The 20,829-nt window shown below is 33.8% G+C and overlaps 1 protein-coding gene across 5 annotated transcripts; it reads left to right on the forward strand.

Annotated features, from left to right (window-relative positions):
• The first annotated feature begins 360 nt into the window (after positions 1-360).
• On the forward strand, positions 361-18,775 carry LOC129940476 (DCN1-like protein 4). Of its 5 annotated transcripts, none has more exons than XM_056048824.1 (6): positions 361-473; positions 1,035-1,420; positions 8,879-8,970; positions 9,096-9,349; positions 9,421-9,628; positions 14,956-18,775. In XM_056048824.1, exons 2-6 carry the CDS (start codon positions 1,329-1,331, stop codon positions 15,024-15,026), a joined length of 717 nt encoding a protein of 238 aa, XP_055904799.1. In that variant the 5' UTR covers positions 361-473; positions 1,035-1,328; the 3' UTR covers positions 15,027-18,775. The 5 variants fall into 5 exon arrangements, with proteins under 5 accessions (XP_055904799.1, XP_055904800.1, XP_055904798.1 ...); XM_056048825.1 differs by lacking the exon at positions 361-473 and adding an exon at positions 673-916; XM_056048823.1 differs by lacking the exon at positions 361-473 and adding an exon at positions 673-909.
• The last annotated feature ends 2,054 nt before the right edge of the window (positions 18,776-20,829 follow it).

A 20,829-nucleotide genomic window follows, 5' to 3' on the forward strand; every position in this document is an offset into this window, starting at 1 on the left:
ATTTTTGTATTTTGTTTATTTGCTCAACTTTTATAATAATAGATGACCCTAGGTTTTTTTCGAAAAAAAAAGTCTGTTGAGTCCTAGAAACTAGAGATAACGTTTTAAAATGAAATTATTATTTTTCCACCGAACCTATTAATTGACTCCTAAATCGTATCTAGAATGTAAACGGATTGAATTTTTCACTTCAGTAGAGTGATTTTTACAAAAAGGACTTTGTGTGGCTTTGCCCTTATTCTACCAAAAAATACACTGCATTACCTACTGAACACTAAACTTAAGTTGTGAAATTAAACAAACCTTCTTTTAGCGAGTCTCGTTCGAGTTCATAATTATTTTCGGAACAAAAACCATCATTTTTCACACAACACACACACAAACTCCCCTCAACCAAACCAAAACCAAAAAAAAGTGAAGAAAACTTTCTGTCTAATTTGTTGCTGTTTTAACAATTTTTCTGCATTCAAAAGGTAATTAAATTTATAAATAAATTAAATTTCACTCAAAAAGAATACCCACAACTCCCAAGCTCTCCCAAAATCCACCTAAAAAACTTTCTTTTTCGTTCATGAAAATAATTTCCTAAGAATTCCCAACTTGCCTTTTTTTCTACCCCGTACCGTGTCCCTACCAAGAGCTCGAACAAATCAAACAAAATTTCACTTCTCGCCCCTGCTGCTGCTGTGTTCGCTTGTGCTTCTGTCAAATTCACACAAATTTCGGCTTCGCCCCAAAGATATTTTTTTTTCATTAATCTGAATATTTTTCTTTGTACAATAAATTTGATAACTTTCTGTGAATTATAAATTGTCAAGTCGAACGTTGAATCAATTTTCCCAAAACTAAATTAAGTCCCGAGAGAAAAGTGGTCCCAATCTAGAGGCAAATCAAAACCTAACCTACACAGTAAATGGTCTTTTTTTTCATATAAATTATTCCTCGAATATTCCATTTCCAAAACAAAAAGATTTGGAACCCTTTTTTCCTTGGCTTGAGAGAAGAAAAAATCATATTTTCTTTTTTAATTTCAGATTGCGTTTTTCTTTTTGTATTTTGATATTCATATAATTGTGCTGTTTGGGAAGCTGGAGACATACAATCATCTATTTGGATAGAAAATCTTTTCTTTTGATAATATTTTTTGTGGTGAACGTGCGGAGGACGAGAGTGAGTACGAGAACGGGAGGAAGTCAGTTGCCGAAGCAGAGTACTACACCACCTTCTTCTTCTTCACCTACTACGGCGACTACGACGACGACGAAGACGACGAATTTGGATTCAATTAAGAGGACAACAACACACATTTAGTGTATCTGCTTCTTGCCATGCCCCGCGGCAAAAGACGATCGAACCTTGAGATGGTCCCCGGCGAAGAAGAACGTCAAACCTCCAAGAGACAGAGAAATAATTACTCAAGGTAGGAATTTATAGTAACAAATAAAAAAAACTATACACAAAAGTCCCTTCCATTCCCTTCCCGTATTGGTTTTTCATTTTTATTTTTGTTGTTGTTGATATTTTTGCTTTAATTTCATTTTGTAATTTGTCGTATTTTTTCGGGTTTTTCAAGTTTCTCTTCTCCTCAAGGATAGTTTTTTGTGTCTGCTTCTTGATTTTCTTAAGATTTTTACCGGATAATCGATTGAGTCAGAGGTGAGGACAATTAACCCGGTTTTTGCTCTGTTTCTGTTTTTGTTGTTGTTATTTTTATTGTAAAAAGGAAATCACTTGTTATCAATTTTCTATGCGAAAATATGTATTTTTGCTTGTGTCCGGTTTGGTTGCATGATTGTTGTCGTCTCATTCATGACAATATTATGGGACACAAGTTGTTAATGTAAAATCTAAGAAATTGTTTTTATCTAAGAGGGTTTGATTTGATTGATGCTAGTTCTAGGTACCTACTTATTTTGTAGTGTAATTTCTCTGTTTTCTTTGAAATTGCACGAAATTGCAAGTAATTTTGAGGAGTCAATTGTGAAATTATATTCTGACTGAGGCGTATATAAAAAGTACATATGTATTTAATTTGGAAGATAGGAGCGGTGCTTTGGAATAAAATACAATGTAGATTTTCTTATTGCAACAAAAATTAAATTAGGTATTCATGTGATTCTAGGACTGTTAATGAAGAAATAATGTGGCCTGGAATAGTCCTTATGTTTATGCTTAATTTGACAATTTCAGCAATGAGAAGTGAGAACAATATGTTTATCAATTTTACGACTTGTTCGATATTGAAAGAGAGGGTCTTTTCCTAGTCACAGGTAATTTTGTTGTGTTATGATGTTGTGACTTTTAAAATGCAAATTGAGCGAAATTTCAAATCAGCGATAAAGCTTTTAAATCTTAAGGTGTACGAATTCTCTTAAAAATAAGTCTTTAAAGCAATATCCCAGCTTGTAATTATCTCTCAGTAGAAAAATTAAATGGAATTAAACTCAAGGGATTCAAGGGATTATTGCCAAAATCTCTAAATGCTCAATTTCCAAGTAACTCTACTGACACCAATTATCTTGTGGCACTTAAATGACATGTTTTAAATAATATAACAGATACCAATTACACTAGTGAGGTTAGGGTAGGTTAGTGGGTTGATGTGACGGTAAGTCTTGTAATAGTCACACTTTAATTAATGTAAATCCATTGTCATATCCTTAAAACTTGAGACATAGCCCGTTAAGAGCGTGGGTGTTGTTTCAGTGAGCAACAGCCCGAAATTATTAGAAGGTGTCAGTTGAAATATTCGCTTGCTTCAGAAGATGTTAACGCACCTGTGTCTATTCTTCGGTTTGCTTCTCTCATTTCCGTTCACCGAGTAAGATCATCCCTCTTTCAGACCCCTAGGAGTAAAGGTTCATAAGGTTGGTCGATAGCGATTAAGATTTTTCAAGTCAAATTGTAGCTTTTTACACCGGGGAACAAGCTTTTGTAAGTGGCAATCCAATTATACTTTTATTTCGCGATCAGTCACCAAATAGTCTAAGAGCTGATAGAAAAATTTTGGCTCGAAGAGTTAGAGTGTTGATTTTGAAATAAGACTTGTGACACGTTTTTTTTGTTGGAATCAGGAGAGGCGGGGGGTTGAAAACTAGTACCTATTATAAACCATTTTTGCTTAGAATTTAAAAATAGTATAATTTAATCTGAATTTTGTTTTAAGGGGCCATAAACTTATCGATCTAGCTCGGTCCGTCTCTATATATCTCCAACATGAGTGAGGTCACTTTCTAATTTTATTTGCCATCATGGATTTATAGTCTTCATCTGCACTGTCCTGTGGGGATGGATTCGAAGACCGGACCGGGGCGTTGGTTTCCACGCACTGTACGTGACCCAGCCATCTCAGACGTTGGACTTCTTATAATTTATTCCTAGTAAAGTCTGCGTAACTGTAGCGATCGTATAGCTAATCCATCCTTCTTCTGTATCCCTCGTTCATGCATACAGAAGCATAGATCAGCGGTTAGAAAGAGCTGCTCTTTTTTTATCTTACTTAATTCCTTAGGTTCTTCAAATGGTAGACATGTTCATTCAAGAGGACACAAGCGTCCACAGGTTTTTATCAAAACCCACGGCTGTCTATCAACTCCTACTCGCACTACCCCGCGGTGAACATTGGGTGCATAGTTGTGCTGGGGATTGTGCCGTCCTGTGCCGGGTGACTTCCTGACCACGTTAAAAATACCTTACTTGCGAAGCACCAACAAGCCTCGGATATGGACGTATTTACTGTTGACAACCCACGCAAACGAAATAAGGACAACGTCTCTTAACAGTGTAAGCGAGTGCATCACGACAATCCGCATCAAGGCTAAATTCGCCAACATAAGCCTAATATGCGCGCATGCCCCAGAAGAAGAGAAATATGAAGACACCAAGACATATTCTTCGAGCTCTTGGACAAGACTTATGAGCAGTGCCTTCGCTATGACATTAAAATTATCTAAGGAGATTTTAACGCCAAGCTAGAAAGAGAAGTCATCTTTGGTGGCACAATCGGGATATATAGCCTGCACGACACCACCTTCGACAACGGATTCAAGCTGATCGATTTCGCTGCGGGCCGAGACGTTCTGGTAGGTAGTACGCAGTTCACATATCTTAATATCCACAAGGGGACATGGAAATCTCCTGATCAATCAACTGTCAACCAGATTGACCACATTGCGATCAACGCAAGACACTTCTCCAGTATACGGGATAACCGAACATTCCGAGGGGCCAACATTGACTCGGACCACTACGTCGTTGTAGCCAAGGTACGGCTACGGATATCCCGATCCAAGCCTAACAATTAAGTACTGTGAGAAGATTCGACGTTAGACGGCTACAATCGCAAGTGACTGCCATGTCCTTTTCTGATCGAGTCTCTAATAACATCTTAAGGAGCCCTATACTGCCGGCATTAAGCATTGAAAACCAGTGGCAACATTGCCTTGCAGCCTTTAAAGATGACGCCTCTGAAGTGCTAGGTTTCACACGGCCAAATCAGCGAAACCCCTGGTTTGCGAAAAGCGCACGCAGCGAAACGAAAGGCATACACAACGGCACTGCACAGAAGGACCAGAGCTGCTCGCGAGCTCTACAAGCAGAAGAGAAGAGAGGAACACCGGCTTCTTAGATTGAAAAAAAGAGAGCACGAAAAGCGCGCGATCGAAGAGATAGAGGGATGTCACAACAGGAATGAGGTTCGTAAATTTTACCAGAAGGCAAAAAACACCTCCCAAGGGTACCAGCCACGAACCCAAGCCTTTAAAGACGATTAGGGGAACATCGTAGTAGAACCGCAGTCTATGTTTAGAATATGTGAAAGACCGCTTCTCCAAATTATATAACGGCGATGACGAACCGAATTACGTTGTAAGGGAGATAGAACCACTCTACCTAGACGACGCAGATCAACAATTCCGCCTACCTGACCTCGACGAAGTGAAGATAGCTATATCTAAACTGAAGTCAAACAAAGCTGCTGGAGCTGACGGCATCGCTGCCGAACTATTTAAAGCAGCAGGCGATGACTTGGTAGGGAGCATGCACCAACTCATCTGCAAAATATGGTCGGAAGAAAGCATGCCCCATGAGTGGAATCTCAGCATAGTCTGCCGTTACATAAAAAAAGAGATACGTTCGTCAACAACCTGATAGGTCCTAATCAATATGGCTTCAGACCGGAAAAGCCCACTATCGACCAAATATTCACACTACGGCTGATCTTGGAAAAAACCCAGGAGCTTCAAATCGATACCCACCATCCCTTTATCGATTTTAAAACCGCGTATGACAGCATCTATAAGAAAGACCTCTACCGAGCAATGTCTAGTTTTGGCATCCATGTCAAACTTATCCGTTTGTGCAGAATGACGATGGAGAATGCACGCTGCTCTTTCAAGGTTGGAAAAGATATCACCGATACATTTGATGTCAAAAAAGGTTTAAGACAAGGCGATGCACTGTCATGCGACTTCTTCAATTCTTCAATATCGTTCTGGAAAGAATTGTGCAAAACTCAACCGTTAACACTAGAGGCACAATCTTGCAAAGGTACATCCAATTACTCGAATACGCAGATTATATTAACATAATTGGAAAATCAAAGCGTGATGTCAGTGGAGCGTTTTTGAAATCAAACGAAGAATAACTCTTGCAAAGCGCTGCTTCTTTGGACTTAGAAGGCAATTGAGAAGTAAAGTCTTCTCTCGAGCGCTGAGGCCTGGACCCTGCCAAAGAAAGATGAGAGCGTCTTAGGATGTTTCGAGAGAAAAATTCTTCAGTTGATTTTTGGTCCCGTATGCATAGATGGAGAATGGAGGAGAAGATATAACGACGAACTGTACGGGCTGTACAGCGACACTGACCTAGTTAACAGAATTAAAGTCAAACGGCTTCGATGGCTGGGTGATGTAGAGCGAATGGACAGCAACGCTTCAGCCCGGAAGGTCTTCGAATCCAATCCCGAGGGACAGCGCAGTTCAGGAAGACCGCGACGCAGGTGGCGCACTCAGGTGGATAAAGACCTCAACCAACTTGGCGTGCGAAACTGGAGACAGCTAGCTAGTGACAGAGCTGGCTGGAGACGCATGTTGGTTGAAGCCCAGGTCCGCCCCGGACTGTAGCGCCACCTTAAGAAAGTAAGTAATTACTTAGGTCATGTATCCCATTACTCACTATATATCAGCCCTTTCCAACTCCTCCATGCCTGATACTTGCTCGGCCGCTCTCTGCAACGTACTTCTAGGCTGCCACACTTGTCTGCACATCTCGCCTTTTTGAATCGTTTGACCATATCGCTGCTACTTTCGTTGTTGGTTCCTGACCAGTTCTCACATGTACCTCAGTATTAGAGAAACGATTGGGACCGAACATTATTAAGATGCTACAAAAAAATCTATTGACCAAAATTTGCAGTTTTCTTGTGACAGTGTCTGACTTTAAAAGTGCTGAACGCAACGGTTGTAGCTTGTTCTTTAAGCTACAACAGTTTTTTCTCTATATTTTGGACATGATTTCGCCTTTGTTTTTCTGCTACGGCTGTTTCTGTTTGTCTAGAAATATTGATTTCAATTAATAAGAAAGTTCCAAGGCTGATCTTTTAAGTTTTTACCGAGTTATCTTAGTGTACGATATAGTCTCTCTCTACCCTTTATGACATTTGATGAAGAAAATAAGCAAGCATACATCTTACGTGTAGTCCACAGCAGGGTAAATCTTGTATGCGTTGTTGAATAGACTGATTTCTCCATAGTGGGTGCAGTTTGGAGGGTCTATTTTTTAGTATCCGACAATACTTAAAAAAAAAAAAAGTTGGAGTATGGTCCCAACCAAATTATCTCCATCTTCGGGGTCACAGGCATTTTAAGTGTATTGTATGACACAAACCTTAAAACCTACATTTCACTCTATACTTTTGATGCTTCATGTATGAATAGAATATGTTCAAGTTTTAATTAAATATTTTGCCATCAACATCAGTAGTTTTTTCTTCAGTTTTTAAATAATACAATATACAAATCCGTTATTCTATGTATAGTATACATGCTATTATATTTTGGGTTATAGATTATATTCCTTTCGCTAGCCCCTTTCGATCTATCTGCGAAAGTGTCAATACAGTGTAAAAACTGGAAAATGGCTTCTTTTGGTCATATAACCATACAAAACAAATTTATACGGACAGTTTATAAATAGCAAGGAGGGTCTTGTATCTTTCAATCTAACCATCTTCTAGAAGAACCAATAAAGCTTTCAGATTATTGCAATGTATTTCAAGCTGAGGTACTTTTATTTTAATTAAGTAAGTAATTTTGTTTAATAAGGTATAAACATATGTCTCCAGTCAGCTCGGTCTCTATCGACCTATCTTTTGCACCCCAACTTGGTGTAGGGACTGTCCCACCTGCATACCCCAGCTGAGCCCTGCTTTCTTTTCATTTAATACACCATCCCTCAAGATGGCATTTAAAAACATTCTTTCGCTTTACTAGATCGTGTAGATCGAATCGACATCTAATTGGTTTGATTCTAATGCTTTTGACTAGATAAATGTCGCTGTACAGCCCGTACAGTTCAACGTTGTATCTTCTCCTCCACAATTCACCCGGAGAATTTTCGTCTCGAAATATAATAACATCACAAAATTACCCAGAGTCAATACTTCGTCCGCATCATGTCTTAGCAATAAATGGGAAAGAATTTGAAACTTGCAGGTTTTCTAAGACACTGTTAACAACTAAGCAGACATTAATTATTCCAATTGATAGGTATACAAACAGTTTAGAATGGTTATCAGCTGATCTGCTTATATAATGCGATTACTAGGAGACGAAAGACGACAGCTTTCAATTGTCCAATCTTAGCTAAAAGAAGAATTACAACACTAAGGCAGACATTTTGAAATTTTTCTAAAAATCAGAATGGTTTAGAAAGGTGCCCCTAATCTAAATCTACACCAACCTTCCGCTTCATTCTCTTATCCCTATCATATCCAAAGGAGCACAATGAACCCAGAGTGATCCTAGTACGTAGTATGTAAAACCTGACCTAACCCATTGATTATAACCGATGTTTAAGATTTAGTTTGAAAACATCCCCACATGATGACTGAATTGATTTTTAAATGTGTTTTCCACAGACATAGAACATTAATTTCAAGCATCACTGATGATTCGCTTTCAATGCTTGAAAAAAAAAAACTGTATGCTAAGCAAGCCTTCTTCAATTCTCAAATTGTTACAAAAACAAAATCTTTTATCGATAAAATTGACAGCAGTACTATTATTTTATGTTTGATATGGTCCACTACTGTTTGGACGATACAATAAACACCGTATTGTATTTTTTGTATTTATGATTTTGTTTTAATGTTGACACCGATACAGAAAGTTCCTTCCATCAGCGCAGCCAGATGTGCGCTCTCTGCATTGTTCTTTATTCAGAATCTATCACAAAACTCGAAGGTGGGCCAAAGTTTTTTCTTTGACAATCTATTTATAGCCTCCGTGTCGTCGCTGTGTGATTCTGTGAGAACTCTGTCTCTTCGGTTTGGGAAGAAAAAGAAAGAATGTCAAAAAAAGTGAATATATACAAATCATTTTTTATTTGTTTTATTGTCAAATTGTTTTTTTAATTAAACGGAGAACATAAATTTACCGTGGAACATATCAAATGGATGAAGAAAAGTAATTCCCAGCCGCATCCGCAGCAGTGATATAAATAAATGCATTATTTTCTATTATTATTTTGAAAGTTATTGGTTTTTTGTTTTTGTGCTATTTCAAATGCCTTTTAAAGATTTTAATATAGTTTTGATCTATTTTCTTGTTGTCACTTATGTTACGTTGGTTATTTTTAAATATTATTCAATTACATTTTTCAGACGCCACATAAAAGCCGAGGATTCATTTAGCTCAAAAAAATGCATTGCGTGGTTCAGAGAATACACAAGTCCCGACGAACCAGACACATTAGGTAATCTTTTTTCTTTTGTTTTAATTGATTTTCGATTTTGTTTTTTCAATTAATTGATATTGATTTATTTATTTTTTTTTTTGAACAACAACTACTTGTTGTTTGTGTTTTGTTGTTAATTTAAGGTCCGGATGGTATGGAAAAATTCTGTGAGGACATTGGCGTTGAGCCAGAAAATGTAGTAATGTTAGTTTTGGCCTATAAAATGGGCGCCACACAAATGGGATTCTTTAGTCAATATGAATGGTTAAAAGGCTTAACTGAATTGGAGTGTGATTCTCCAGCTAAAATGCAATCAAAATTGGAATATTTAAAAAGTATACTAAATGACTCGAATATATTTAAAAGCATATACAGATATGCCTATGACTTTGCTAAGGTAAGTATATTTTTATTATTTATAGTTGTTACTTAGGTCCTGAGTTAAAAATGTTTATTTATTTATTATAGGACTCAGATCAAAGAAGTATGGATATAGTGACAGCCAAGGCAATGCTACAATTACTTTTAGGCAAACACTGGCCATTATATCCACAATTCGCACAATTTCTAGACCAGTCAAAGTACAAAGTAATAAATAAAGATCAATGGTGTAATATATTGGAGTTCTCAAGAACAATAAGCAACGATTTGTTAAATTATGACATCGATGGGGCATGTAAGTATAACTATTTCTTCTTTATTTAATTAGGTGCTACATATTCAAATAAAAGGGTTTGAATTCATGTCTGAGTAAAAAATTGATTCTTAAATATAACAATATATATAAAATAGTAAACGAAAACTGAATTGAAAAAAAAAGATTTTCGGGGAAAGTCTTAAAAAGACGTTTAAGCACTGAAAGCCGTTTGAGAAAAAGTAATAGATTTGTATAGGGAATCATAAGTAGCGCAACTTTCAATGCTTGAAAATTGATTAACATTATCTGTAGAGTGGGGCTTTAACAGATTTTTCTAGAGGGCCTAGAAAAGTCTAAAATAATGAAATACACCACCACTGCTCTAAAAACATTCCTTTCGTTAGCCGCACTCTATTCGATCTAGCGACCTAAAGTGCATTCCGGTTACAAAGTAACAACTGAAAACCATCATAAACGCATAAGAAACACTTTTAACATAGGCCAATGGTATATAAATAGATGAGCTAACTCCGATTTCTGACTTAGGTCAATCTGTCAACACCCTAGCTAAATTTGTGATCAGTGTATTATAACTTTTAGGCACATGAGACCATTGCTTCATATCTGAAAATGTGTACAATATAAAAAAGCCAACTTGGACAGTCTCGACGACTTCTTCAGGAACTTTAACTGTTCACCATGCTTCCTTGATATTGACATGGATTGCAGCATAGATCAGATGACAAATGTAATTCTTTGAGGAATGAGAAATTTTATCCTGAATAGGGAAATCTAATAAGCCAAAAGAAAAGTCAAGGTTTGATTTGAGCTGTAAAGATGTTATTACAATCAAAGACGTATGTTTTTGGAATTACAAAGCCAGCCTCACCTCAACCGAAATAAGTTCAAATAAACTTGAAAACCCACTTAGCGTAACAATACGTCGTCGTAGGTTTTAACTCTTCTATACAATAACGCCACTTTTTTTAGACCTGTAGGTAACACAGAATTAGTTTGCTGTTAATTCGACGCTGCCAGAGAGTGCCTGTACTTAAGAGCGTAAACGATTGTATGGAACGAATCTTTTTCCGTATTCGTGTAGGTGTAAAAGTATTGAAAGATCTTGACAACCACAAATTCACTTGCCCGGATAATATTCCTCCTATTATTCTGAAGAGGTCTTCTTCAATGCTGGTTTGGCCATTGCGTAAGCTTTTCAATTTCTTCTACATTAATCTTTCTTTCTGAATGGATGTACGACAGTACCTTCATCTGCCTGCAACTATTGGAAAATCGCACTTATGTCTTCTCATTTCAAGCTCATAGAAACGCTTAACCATCAGCTCAGGAAATACCTTGAAGAACGACAGCTTCTAATTAAGCGACATTATGGTATTCCTAACAATAATCCCATTTGATGGCTTATTTAAACGAACAATGGAACAAATCTTTAAATCGTTTTAGATAATGGACGATTATTGCACTTGATTTTGTAAAAACATTTAATAGAGTTTGGCACTAAGTCATCTTATCTGGAATACTTGCTTTTGGTATTAATTAATATTTTTTGGATTAGAAATAACCTTTCTAATAGTTTAAAATTGTTCAACTGTTTAGCCGATGACAAAACCTCCAGTTTTTCATATTCGTTTCTAGTTTCACATCCTCGCCCTTCAAATGTAAAATTTCAACGCTAGGGTATAAAATTCTCTTTAAATTCCGATCTCGGTAACACTGTTCAATTGAGAATTAATAACCGAATGATGCTTCCAAAACTAAATACTGTCTATTGTACCTGTTCTGGTCTGGCTGTAAAGCCTAAGGTTAAGTCAAGGTAGCTGCTGAGCCGAAAAACCAAGACACTTAGATCAATAGTATAGAATCTAAAGATTTACCTTACTCATTTAACCAATTGGTAAAGGGTTTGAAACATTAAATGTTGGAATTTCTTAGATCACTAGGATAATTGTAATAAGAGTCTACTAAGGGATCGGTCTGATGAACTAGCAGTTAACCCTGTGTGTTTTTTGGTTTCTTAGACGGCGTACAACTTTTTTTTGCAAAAGAAATGAGCGGCAGTGGCTTTATTGACCACCTTAAATATTAGGTTTTCATCTTAACTTCTTATCTAAAATAAAAATCAGGTATTTTAATTTATTTCAGAGAATAATAAAAGTGACAGGGCCTATTTGGCTTTTAGATATAAAAAAATGTATCAACCTTTAATTCTCTGACTCTGGCAATGCGACATTTTTCAGAAACGTATACAAAAAATCTGCCTGTTTGTTAAGAAACAGATCATTTGGCTCAACTTTTTGCTATGCTTTGTATAATGCTTCATCTGTAATTCTATAACATCTCTATAGGTTAGATCAAAGATAAACTATTTAACAAATAGTCTTAAAAGTCCACAGTGTAGCCAAGAAAATTGGATCTATTCATCAACGTAATCTGCATCAAGATCAACGCAATAATTTCAAATAATATATCAATACGACTTTTGTTAAACGATTTATTTGTTTCCCAATAAAAAGCTTTCAGTTTCGGCGATAAGACCTTCAATTGAGCGAAGATTCTTACTGGCAGTAGTCACTAAAAACTAATACGATGGATGTGATCCTTAGAATCATCAACGATTCCTTGCTTTGCGCAAACATCTCATTCCCTTAATTAGCTGTAAAAGAAGCGATTACAATAAAACTACCGCTATTTATGTATAGGTAAATGTTAGACCCGGGATTTCATATCCTGTGTTACAATAATTTAACTTTATCCCCCTAAAAAGAGTTTTAACCAGTGTCCTTACATTGATTTATCCTTACAATTAATTGTGTTCAGTGTCCGCAGTTGGCCAACTATAGAGTTAAAAGCAAACTTAAAACTGGAAGTCAAGCTGAGGAAGTAAAATTTGAAAGTTGATCTAAAATGTTCCTTCCTTGGGAAATTTATGACTTATTAAATTAATTTTGTTATAAACTTAAAAACATTATTTTTCATAATTCAAAAATTATGGTTTTAGATTTGTTGATAGATTTAAGTAGCCTATTCTGTTACTTCAAGATTTTGTTGATGTGCTTGGTTAAGCTTAAAAAGCTTATTTACATCACTAAACAGTTGATAAACGGTTTGGGAATTTAGTGCCCAAAAAATCGATTGTAGCATAAGCTGCGAGACACGACCGACGCGCCATCCTGTATGATCCAAAGTTCGCCCAAATCCATGTCTTCAATTTCAGCAAAAGAAAATGGTCTAACGTTAATCTGGACGTCTGTCGTTGACTGAAAGGTTGTTATAGCATAACTTTCGAATAAAATTTATGCCACAATCACTAAACATTTGCTTTTTGTAGAACCATTGGCTGCTTCTTTGTCTATGATCACATCACATTTTAAAGCACAGAATCTTTTATTACATCGACCAACCTATAATCACAGATAATAAACTTATATACATGGGTGATTATACAAAATTTGGGTTACTTTTGAGGACATTTTGTTTATAATAGTTATTAAATCAAACTTCTACAAATTCGGGTGTATATGATAGCTCATCTAATTAATATATAGTTCCCAATCGGGCCAGTCACTTTTTTGAGTACATTGTAAGATATTTAAAAATTTCAGAACTTGACTGCTAGGGGACTGACGAGGTAGAACAGTACTTATAAAATACACAGTTTTGAAAGTATTATAATGAAATTTAATAAAAATGAGTTAAAATTTCTTACGATTTAATAATGGCACATGTGTGTTTCAAAGTATTAAAATCACTTAGTTACAATTCAAAATAATTATTAATATGTAATACTGGGAGAAAATACTATATCAGCTTGCAAAACAGACTTTTGAAATTTTACGCAACGTTCTTATCTTATCTTATCTTTTATTACTTTCACATAGTTTTTCTAAATATTTTTAAGTAATCAAAACCAATTCAAATCAAATCTATCAATATTCATCTTAAAAGTATTAATGATCATGAAATGAAAAACAATAATAATATACCTGACACAGGACTGACGAAAAAACGAAATTTGAGATTATAATCAGGATTAATGTTTTTTTTGTAATTTCGAATATCAAAAAACTATATTTTAACAAATCAAAGTCTAATATGTATAAATAAAAATAAACTTTAGATTAACAAAAAAAAGAAAAAACAAATCACCATAGGACTGACATGTTGACTGGTCTAGCACGTTTATAGACAACAAACATAACCCAAGCTCTGGTTCAGTTATAGTGGCCGTCATATTGGTTGCATTCACAAAGCTAGTGGCTACGTAGTCAAAATTCAACTAGCTTTGTGAATGCAAAACTACACTACAAAGCTAGTCAATTTGGAACTGTCATATTATTGACGAATGCAAATATATAAATAAGAAACATTTTTGATTTGATAACTTTAACTTATCTTTTGTGTTTTTGATTCAATAAAATCAAATTTAAGAAACAATTTGAATGATTTATATTTGTATTTAAATATTTAACAATTTATTTCATTTTGAATTCGTCAAACTTTACCGAGCAGCTGATTGTGAAAAGTCAAAATCATTCTCCACTAACTTTGTAGCCCAATTTTTTACACTACGTCAGAGGGGAAATTTCAATTACTCTTGTAGTGAGATTTAGCCAATCATTATCAATTGACTACGTAGCCACTAGCTTTGTGAATGCGACCATTGTGCGACCCGCAACTAACTTTATTACCAACATTAAAATTCAAAGTGGGATTTGACGTTGAGTCGGCGATATTTCGCAAGAATTTCAAATTTAAATAACACAACGGACTGACAAATAAAACTAAACACAAAATTTCTTATTTTTTTAAAATAAAGTAGAGAACACTGCATTATGAAAGTTGTAGTGTATATTTAACTATATACATCACAGATTGTATTACATTGATAAGTTTTCTTAAATCATTGATAATGTTTAATATGAAAAATTCTTTCAAAATCTTTTTTTTTCGGGACATAACACTAGCAACAAACACCAGAATTTAAAATCTAAATTTAAGTAGTCAACTATCTTATTTCCTTTTGAGTGAAGACGATTGCTTTAACTCTAGTTTAACTAAGAACTGGAAACGCACTTAAAATTTATATAATTTCCTTATTATTCGCTGACTCACCCTATAATGTTTGAGTTCATTAGATACTCAACGGTTTACTTAAAGTAAAACTTGATCGTATGTTGTTCTTTCTAAGAAAAGTTGTTTATCTCCTGCGATTCCCTTAAATTTGTATGAATTAAACAAAATTAAAAACTATCTTCCAGTTTCCTTAGTTTCTTAAGTTAGCTTTAAGTTTATAATGATTCCAATATCTATATTGATAATATTCAATATATATAATTATATTTTAGGGCCCGTCATGCTGGATGAATTCGTGGAATGGTTAAGGCAACAACGCATCTGTTCAAGTACCACAAGCTGAAATTAAAACAAATTATCCGTGCGCTAGCGCAAGGAAAAATTATTTAAATTTACGGGATATATACAAAAAAAGAAATAAATTAAAATAAAAACAACAACAAAAAAAAGAAAACAAAACTATTATGTTATAAAAATACTATCGAAAGAAAAGAAAGTAAAGAAAAATCACTTTAAAACATATTTAATTGGTTTTGTGTATAAAACAAAAAAAAAAAAAAACAAAAAAAAATATATTACAAACTAAAAAGTCATTCACATTTTCAACAAACTCTTGTACATAAATTCAAGTGTAAAACAGTCAATCGCGTCATTATATTTTTTTATTTTTATCTTTTTTGTACTGCAAATATTAAAAGAAAAAAAAAATACACAAGTTGTAATTCTCTCTCCTCTTCTGTCCGATATCAATCTTTTTTGTTTTGTATTATTTATTTATTTATAACGAACGAAATACAAAAAACAAAAAGATAAAAGTTATATCAAACTTTAAATCAAGACTTGAAAAACGTGTGCAGCTGCTCCAATAATAATTATAAATACTTTTAATTGTTTTCATAACTTTCTGCAATTCAATATTAGATAAATTACATAAAATGCATATTAACAGTTGAATCTTCCATTACAAATGAAACAAAAGAAACAAATAGTAATTTTAAAGACTTCTTGTTAAACAATTTAGATTATTTTTTTTGTATGTTTTCTCAAATTTTCCAATTGAAACTAAAAATGTAATAATTGTAAGTTTTTAATGTCGTACATCTTCGATTTGATTGAAATTTATTGAATAATGAGATTTGATTAGAACTTCGGTCAAAAATGCAAAGAAAACTCATATGAAATAATGACCAATATTATGAATTAGCGAATCATCAGTTAAGTAAAGTAAGTGACCTTTTTACTACCACCATTTGCGAACGACCTTACTAAATTATTAAATATCTTTAATTCAGATATCCACTTTTTCGAAATGAGTTTTTTCATAACACAAGTAATTTTTCGAAAACTTTTCTTGAGTTCGATTCGCTAGTAATAATGTAGATTTAGTCTAAATCTCGTTTTACAACTTAAGGAGGTCTTCTCTTCTTTCTTTATAAAGAGAAAAAAACATTGATCCATCTCAAAGCATAAAACGCCTTGCAATATAGGTAACTGAGGGTTGTATGAGTAAAACAGAGCTCTTATCAGTTTCTCCGAGCAGGTTCTCTATTTTTTACAGGGAACAAATTTGTAATTTTGTACAAGAAGCTATTAAGCCCTACTCTACTGAGTAACCTGCTCTGAGAACATGCTTCGTTTTATCTACAGGGCTGTGGTTGACTATTACACATTCTTCATTTAGAGTGCCAACTGCTGAATCGAATCGAGTCAGAAAAAAAAAACGGTTTAGTAAATAAAATAAAATGAATGGTTTACCAAAAATGGATATTTTGAAAAGAAATGAATTAAAGAACAAAAGTGTTGAGAATTTCGGAGTCATTTTCTAAATCTGGAAACAAACATTTTCATGACTCGATTGGATAAAACTGTGACCCAATTATAGTATGACTTCCATTCTGAGGTGAATCATCTCTTGTGAACATTGTTTTCAAAGTGCCCTTTCAAAAATTTCATCATAATCTGAAACTTGAACGAATATCGAAAAAAACAATCAACAAATCTGTTTGCAATAATAGAAAATTGTATGCATTTTTCCACGACGACGATCGTATTTGTTGATAATTGAATAAGTCAGCTTCATATTTTCAAAGACCCGTTCGGAGAACATTCGTGTTTAGAATGGCAACAAGCTACTATCACAACTTTAGTCGTAGATCAATTATTAAGATGCAGTTTTTCATTCATTCATTTCATTCTTGATTCTTTCTCAAATTAATCAATCAGTATAGAATCGCATAAAAACTGTAGGTCCCCTTCATTCTGACATTTTTCCCAAACAGAAATAGAAAAGGTTGAGAGTTGTAAGTCAATAGGACCTGGTTTTTTACAAGCTGTTGCGCCATCTTAATCAGTTTTTTTTTCACAAACTCAATTTTTGGATTTGACACTTTTTTGTTGCTATTCGTAGTACGAATTTCCTGCGTCGAAATGTATTTTTGAAATGAATTCCAATTTTTTCTTTGGTTTGCGTGTGACGAGACGCTAAGTTAGCAGAAGGCTAGCCGTAAGGGTTTTCCAATTAGAACAACTTTTTTCGAAACATTTATGAATGGTACTCGAGTTCGTTCATATGATCAATGCGAGCACGTTTGCAGCGGTCGATTCGTTGGACCCAATTTTCGATGACTTGGCCACTCATTTCGGACGCTATTAAGCATTCAATGGTGAGTCCGAACTCTTCCAACGTCGTAGGCTTGTTGACATAAACGAATGGCTTAACGTAGCCCCAAAAGAAAATATAATAGAGGTATTAAATCACACCAAACCAAGGCGGCCAATTTCTTGAGAGAACACGCTCATCAACCTTACTCTTCAACAAATTGATTATAACTTGTGTTGTGTGGTGGCTTGTGGCTCCATCCTGTTAAAACCACATTTGGTCAAAATCTCTCTTGCAATTCAGACCACAAAAAATTGGAAATCATGGCGTGATAACACTTGCAAATAACAGATACGTGACAATCGTTATCGTCGACGAAAAAATATGACAAACAATGTTATGTTATCTTGAAAAACCCACCCGGACATTATTCTTCTCAAAAAATGTTGGTGAATTTCTTGATTGACTTGTCGATTTTTGAAATTGATTTGTATTAACAATGGCAACAAAAAAGTGTCCTATTTTCATTCTGAACAAAAATATTTTTGAAATGGTAGAGACCGTGAAATTTACTATCACTCAAATTCCGTGGCAACCATTTATCAACGACTGAGGACATGATACATATTCTTTGCATTCGTAGTACAAATTGTCTCAAACTGAACCCGTGATAGAGACCAGTATTTCTGCCATTGAGATTTCTGGATATTGCTTGTTATCCTTTTCAAACAAAAAAGGAATAGAATTGTAAGGGAAGTCGAACAAAACGTTTCTTAGATTCTTGAAAAATCAGACTTAGGATTATAATTGATTTATAAATTTCTTATATATCTTTTATTCGACACTTATTTCTGCTCTTGAGTTTCTTGCAATTCTATACTGACGACAAATTTTTCAAGTTAGGTAAGAGTTGTTTGCGCAAAATTATTAGGAATTTCTTTTATGTTTAACTTAAAACGTGAATAAAAAGAAACATTTAAATTTCAATCAAATGGAGGTAAAATAATGAAATAAACAAAATTACCAAAAACAAATAAACACAATAAAATAAAACATATTTTTCAAGTGATATTAATTTATATTTTTCGAAAAATAGAAATGAAAATAAAAATAAAAGTGAAATAAAATCAAACAAGATTAAAATAAATACAAACAATCTTTTAAAAAAAAAACACACACAAAAAATATATATAACCAATACGTTTTCCAATGCCATGATTAAAAAATAGCTTATTGTGTCCATACAACAACAACAACAAAAGAAAAAAACCATCGAAAGGAAAGCATTGGATAAATCAAAAATATAATTTAAAAACAAACTACTGATAGGAACTAGAACAAAAGAAATGAATAACAAAAACAAAATACAACCAACATTTATGTATGATTTAAGATTAAAGCTAATTGATAATAGTTTAGTTTTTGTTTTTTTTTTTTTTAACTAGATTAAGAGCTGTTTCTGTATAACACTAAAAAATTAAAAAAAAAAGAAATACCTACTTTAAATTTAATAATTAAAACAAACAAAAAATAATAATAATAAAAAACAAATGTAATGAAAAATGTATAGTAATACAAAAGATATTTTCAAATAAACTTAAATATAAAAATCAAAACAAAAAAATAGTAAAAAAATAAACACAAATACAAACAAAAATTTTTATGTTTTCTTATATTTTTATTTCACTAGCGGGCTAGGGTGTGCGTTTTATGGGAATGTTTTAAAGACAAAGAACTTTTCAAGCTTCAGAGCCAATATTACGAATAACGTGACATGAAGCCAAGGGACGATACGTGTTTCAGGAATTACAACCCAATTTTATTTGTTTATAACATCAAACACATAAAACTAAAAAGAGTGAGAGCAAAGAAAGACCTAGGAGTTATCTTAGATACCAATTTGTCATTTTTACCTCACTACGACTATATGATTAATAAAGCTAATCAAATGCTTGGTTTTATCAAAAGCAACACCAGAGAATTTGCAGATATATACATTAAATCACTATATAATTCTTTTGTAAGGTCGGTTCTAGAGTATTGCAGCATAGTCTTGAATCCTTATTATAATAATTCAAGGGATAGAATTGAGAGAGTTCAAAAGAATTTTACTAGATATGCTTTCTTTAAGTTGAAATGGAGGATTCCAAGACCGTCCTATAGTGTTCGGTGTTTGCTGTTTGGAATACAATCTCTTCAAGATCGTAGAGTATACTTTTCAGTGATGTTTATTAGAGACATCATAACGTATCATATTAATTGTCCCCCGTTACTATCATTAGTAACTGGAGGAAATGCTCCATCAAGAACAACACGTTGTCGATTTCTTATTTATGAACAGTTTCATCGTAGCAATTATGGTCGAAATGAACCTATTTCCCGTTGTATCAAGGAGGCTAATTTAATTTTTAGCAGGGTTGATTTTTATTCTAATTGTTCAAGAAACATGTTCAAATCTCTTGTATTAAATAATATTTGAATAATTCTTTCCTAATTGTAATTAAATATGTTTTATTTAATGTAAGACAATAAAACATTCTATTTGTAATAGTCTGATATAAAAACACGTCTTTTAAGTTTGACTGCTTTATTAGTTCTCAATCAATCAATTATTTACCTAAAAATGTTCCCACACTAATGGAGCGTGGTTTCCAATGACGAGCAAATAAGTTGCTCGTGGACTAACTCAGCAGAATAGTCAGCGTCGTTTCTAACGAACAACTAAGTTGCCCGTGGGATTGGAATGTGTTATAAATATAGCAAGCACTACAAGTCGTATGTGTATTAAAAACATAGTTCCCACCAACAATTAAATTATGTACTTTTATCTTAGTCTAAGAGATTAACTGAAATCTATTTAAAAAAGAAAACGACAGCCCCCACTTAGACCGATTATGAATGACGAAAATGGATCGATTTAACATTTTGTTCTTTTCTCAAGTAGCAAACACAAAATAATAATTTAACAATTTTATCAGCTAGGTTCTACATTTCACTTGCACTTGAATTGAAATTGATTCAAAATAAACATAAATTGGAGTTCTGAAATTCACTTTTATCGATTTCATTTTTTCGAACTCAAAACGAAAAAAAAACATTTTCAGGTTCTACATTTCCGATTTTTAAGTGATTTGAATTCGACCAGAGTAAGTTGGTGAGATTTGAATTTGACAAGAGGAAAATGAAATGCACTGCACTTGATTCGTGACAAGTTGCAACTTCTTCTTTGTAGTTGAGGGAAGGGACAAAGTATTTAAAATAATTTTTCACCAAGCCAAATGTATTTTTTATAACATTTCGAATAAAAAAATATTCTTTAAAAAGCTGACACATTCAAAAACTAAGCTTCGACACCAGAATTTCCCAAACTGTGAGAACTGCAAACCTACAGCTAGCTGGTGTGTGCATCAACACAATGCAAATAAAAGCCATTAATATTTTATATTTACTTTATTTAAAAACTTACTTAAGGTGGCTACAGTCCGGGCGGACCTTGGCCTCAACCAACATGCATCTCCAGCCAGCTAGGTCCCTAGCTGTCTCCAGG

Source organism: Eupeodes corollae, chromosome 1 (assembly GCF_945859685.1).
Source record: "Eupeodes corollae chromosome 1, idEupCoro1.1, whole genome shotgun sequence".
Classification (NCBI taxonomy): Eukaryota; Metazoa; Arthropoda; class Insecta; order Diptera; family Syrphidae; genus Eupeodes; species Eupeodes corollae.

What these genes read in the sequence shown, in the direction of transcription:
- LOC129940476 (XM_056048822.1), top strand. Translation starts at nt 8,364, where the DNA reads ATGTTGACACCGATACAGAAAGTTCCTTCCATCAGCGCAGCCAGATGT. An exon ending in ATGCCTATGACTTTGCTAAG is followed by an intron (nt 9,350 to 9,420) that starts GTAAGTATATTT and finishes TATTTATTATAG; the next exon opens with GACTCAGATCAAAGAAGTAT. An exon ending in TTATGACATCGATGGGGCAT is followed by an intron (nt 9,629 to 14,955) that starts GTAAGTATAACT and finishes ATTATATTTTAG; the next exon opens with GGCCCGTCATGCTGGATGAA.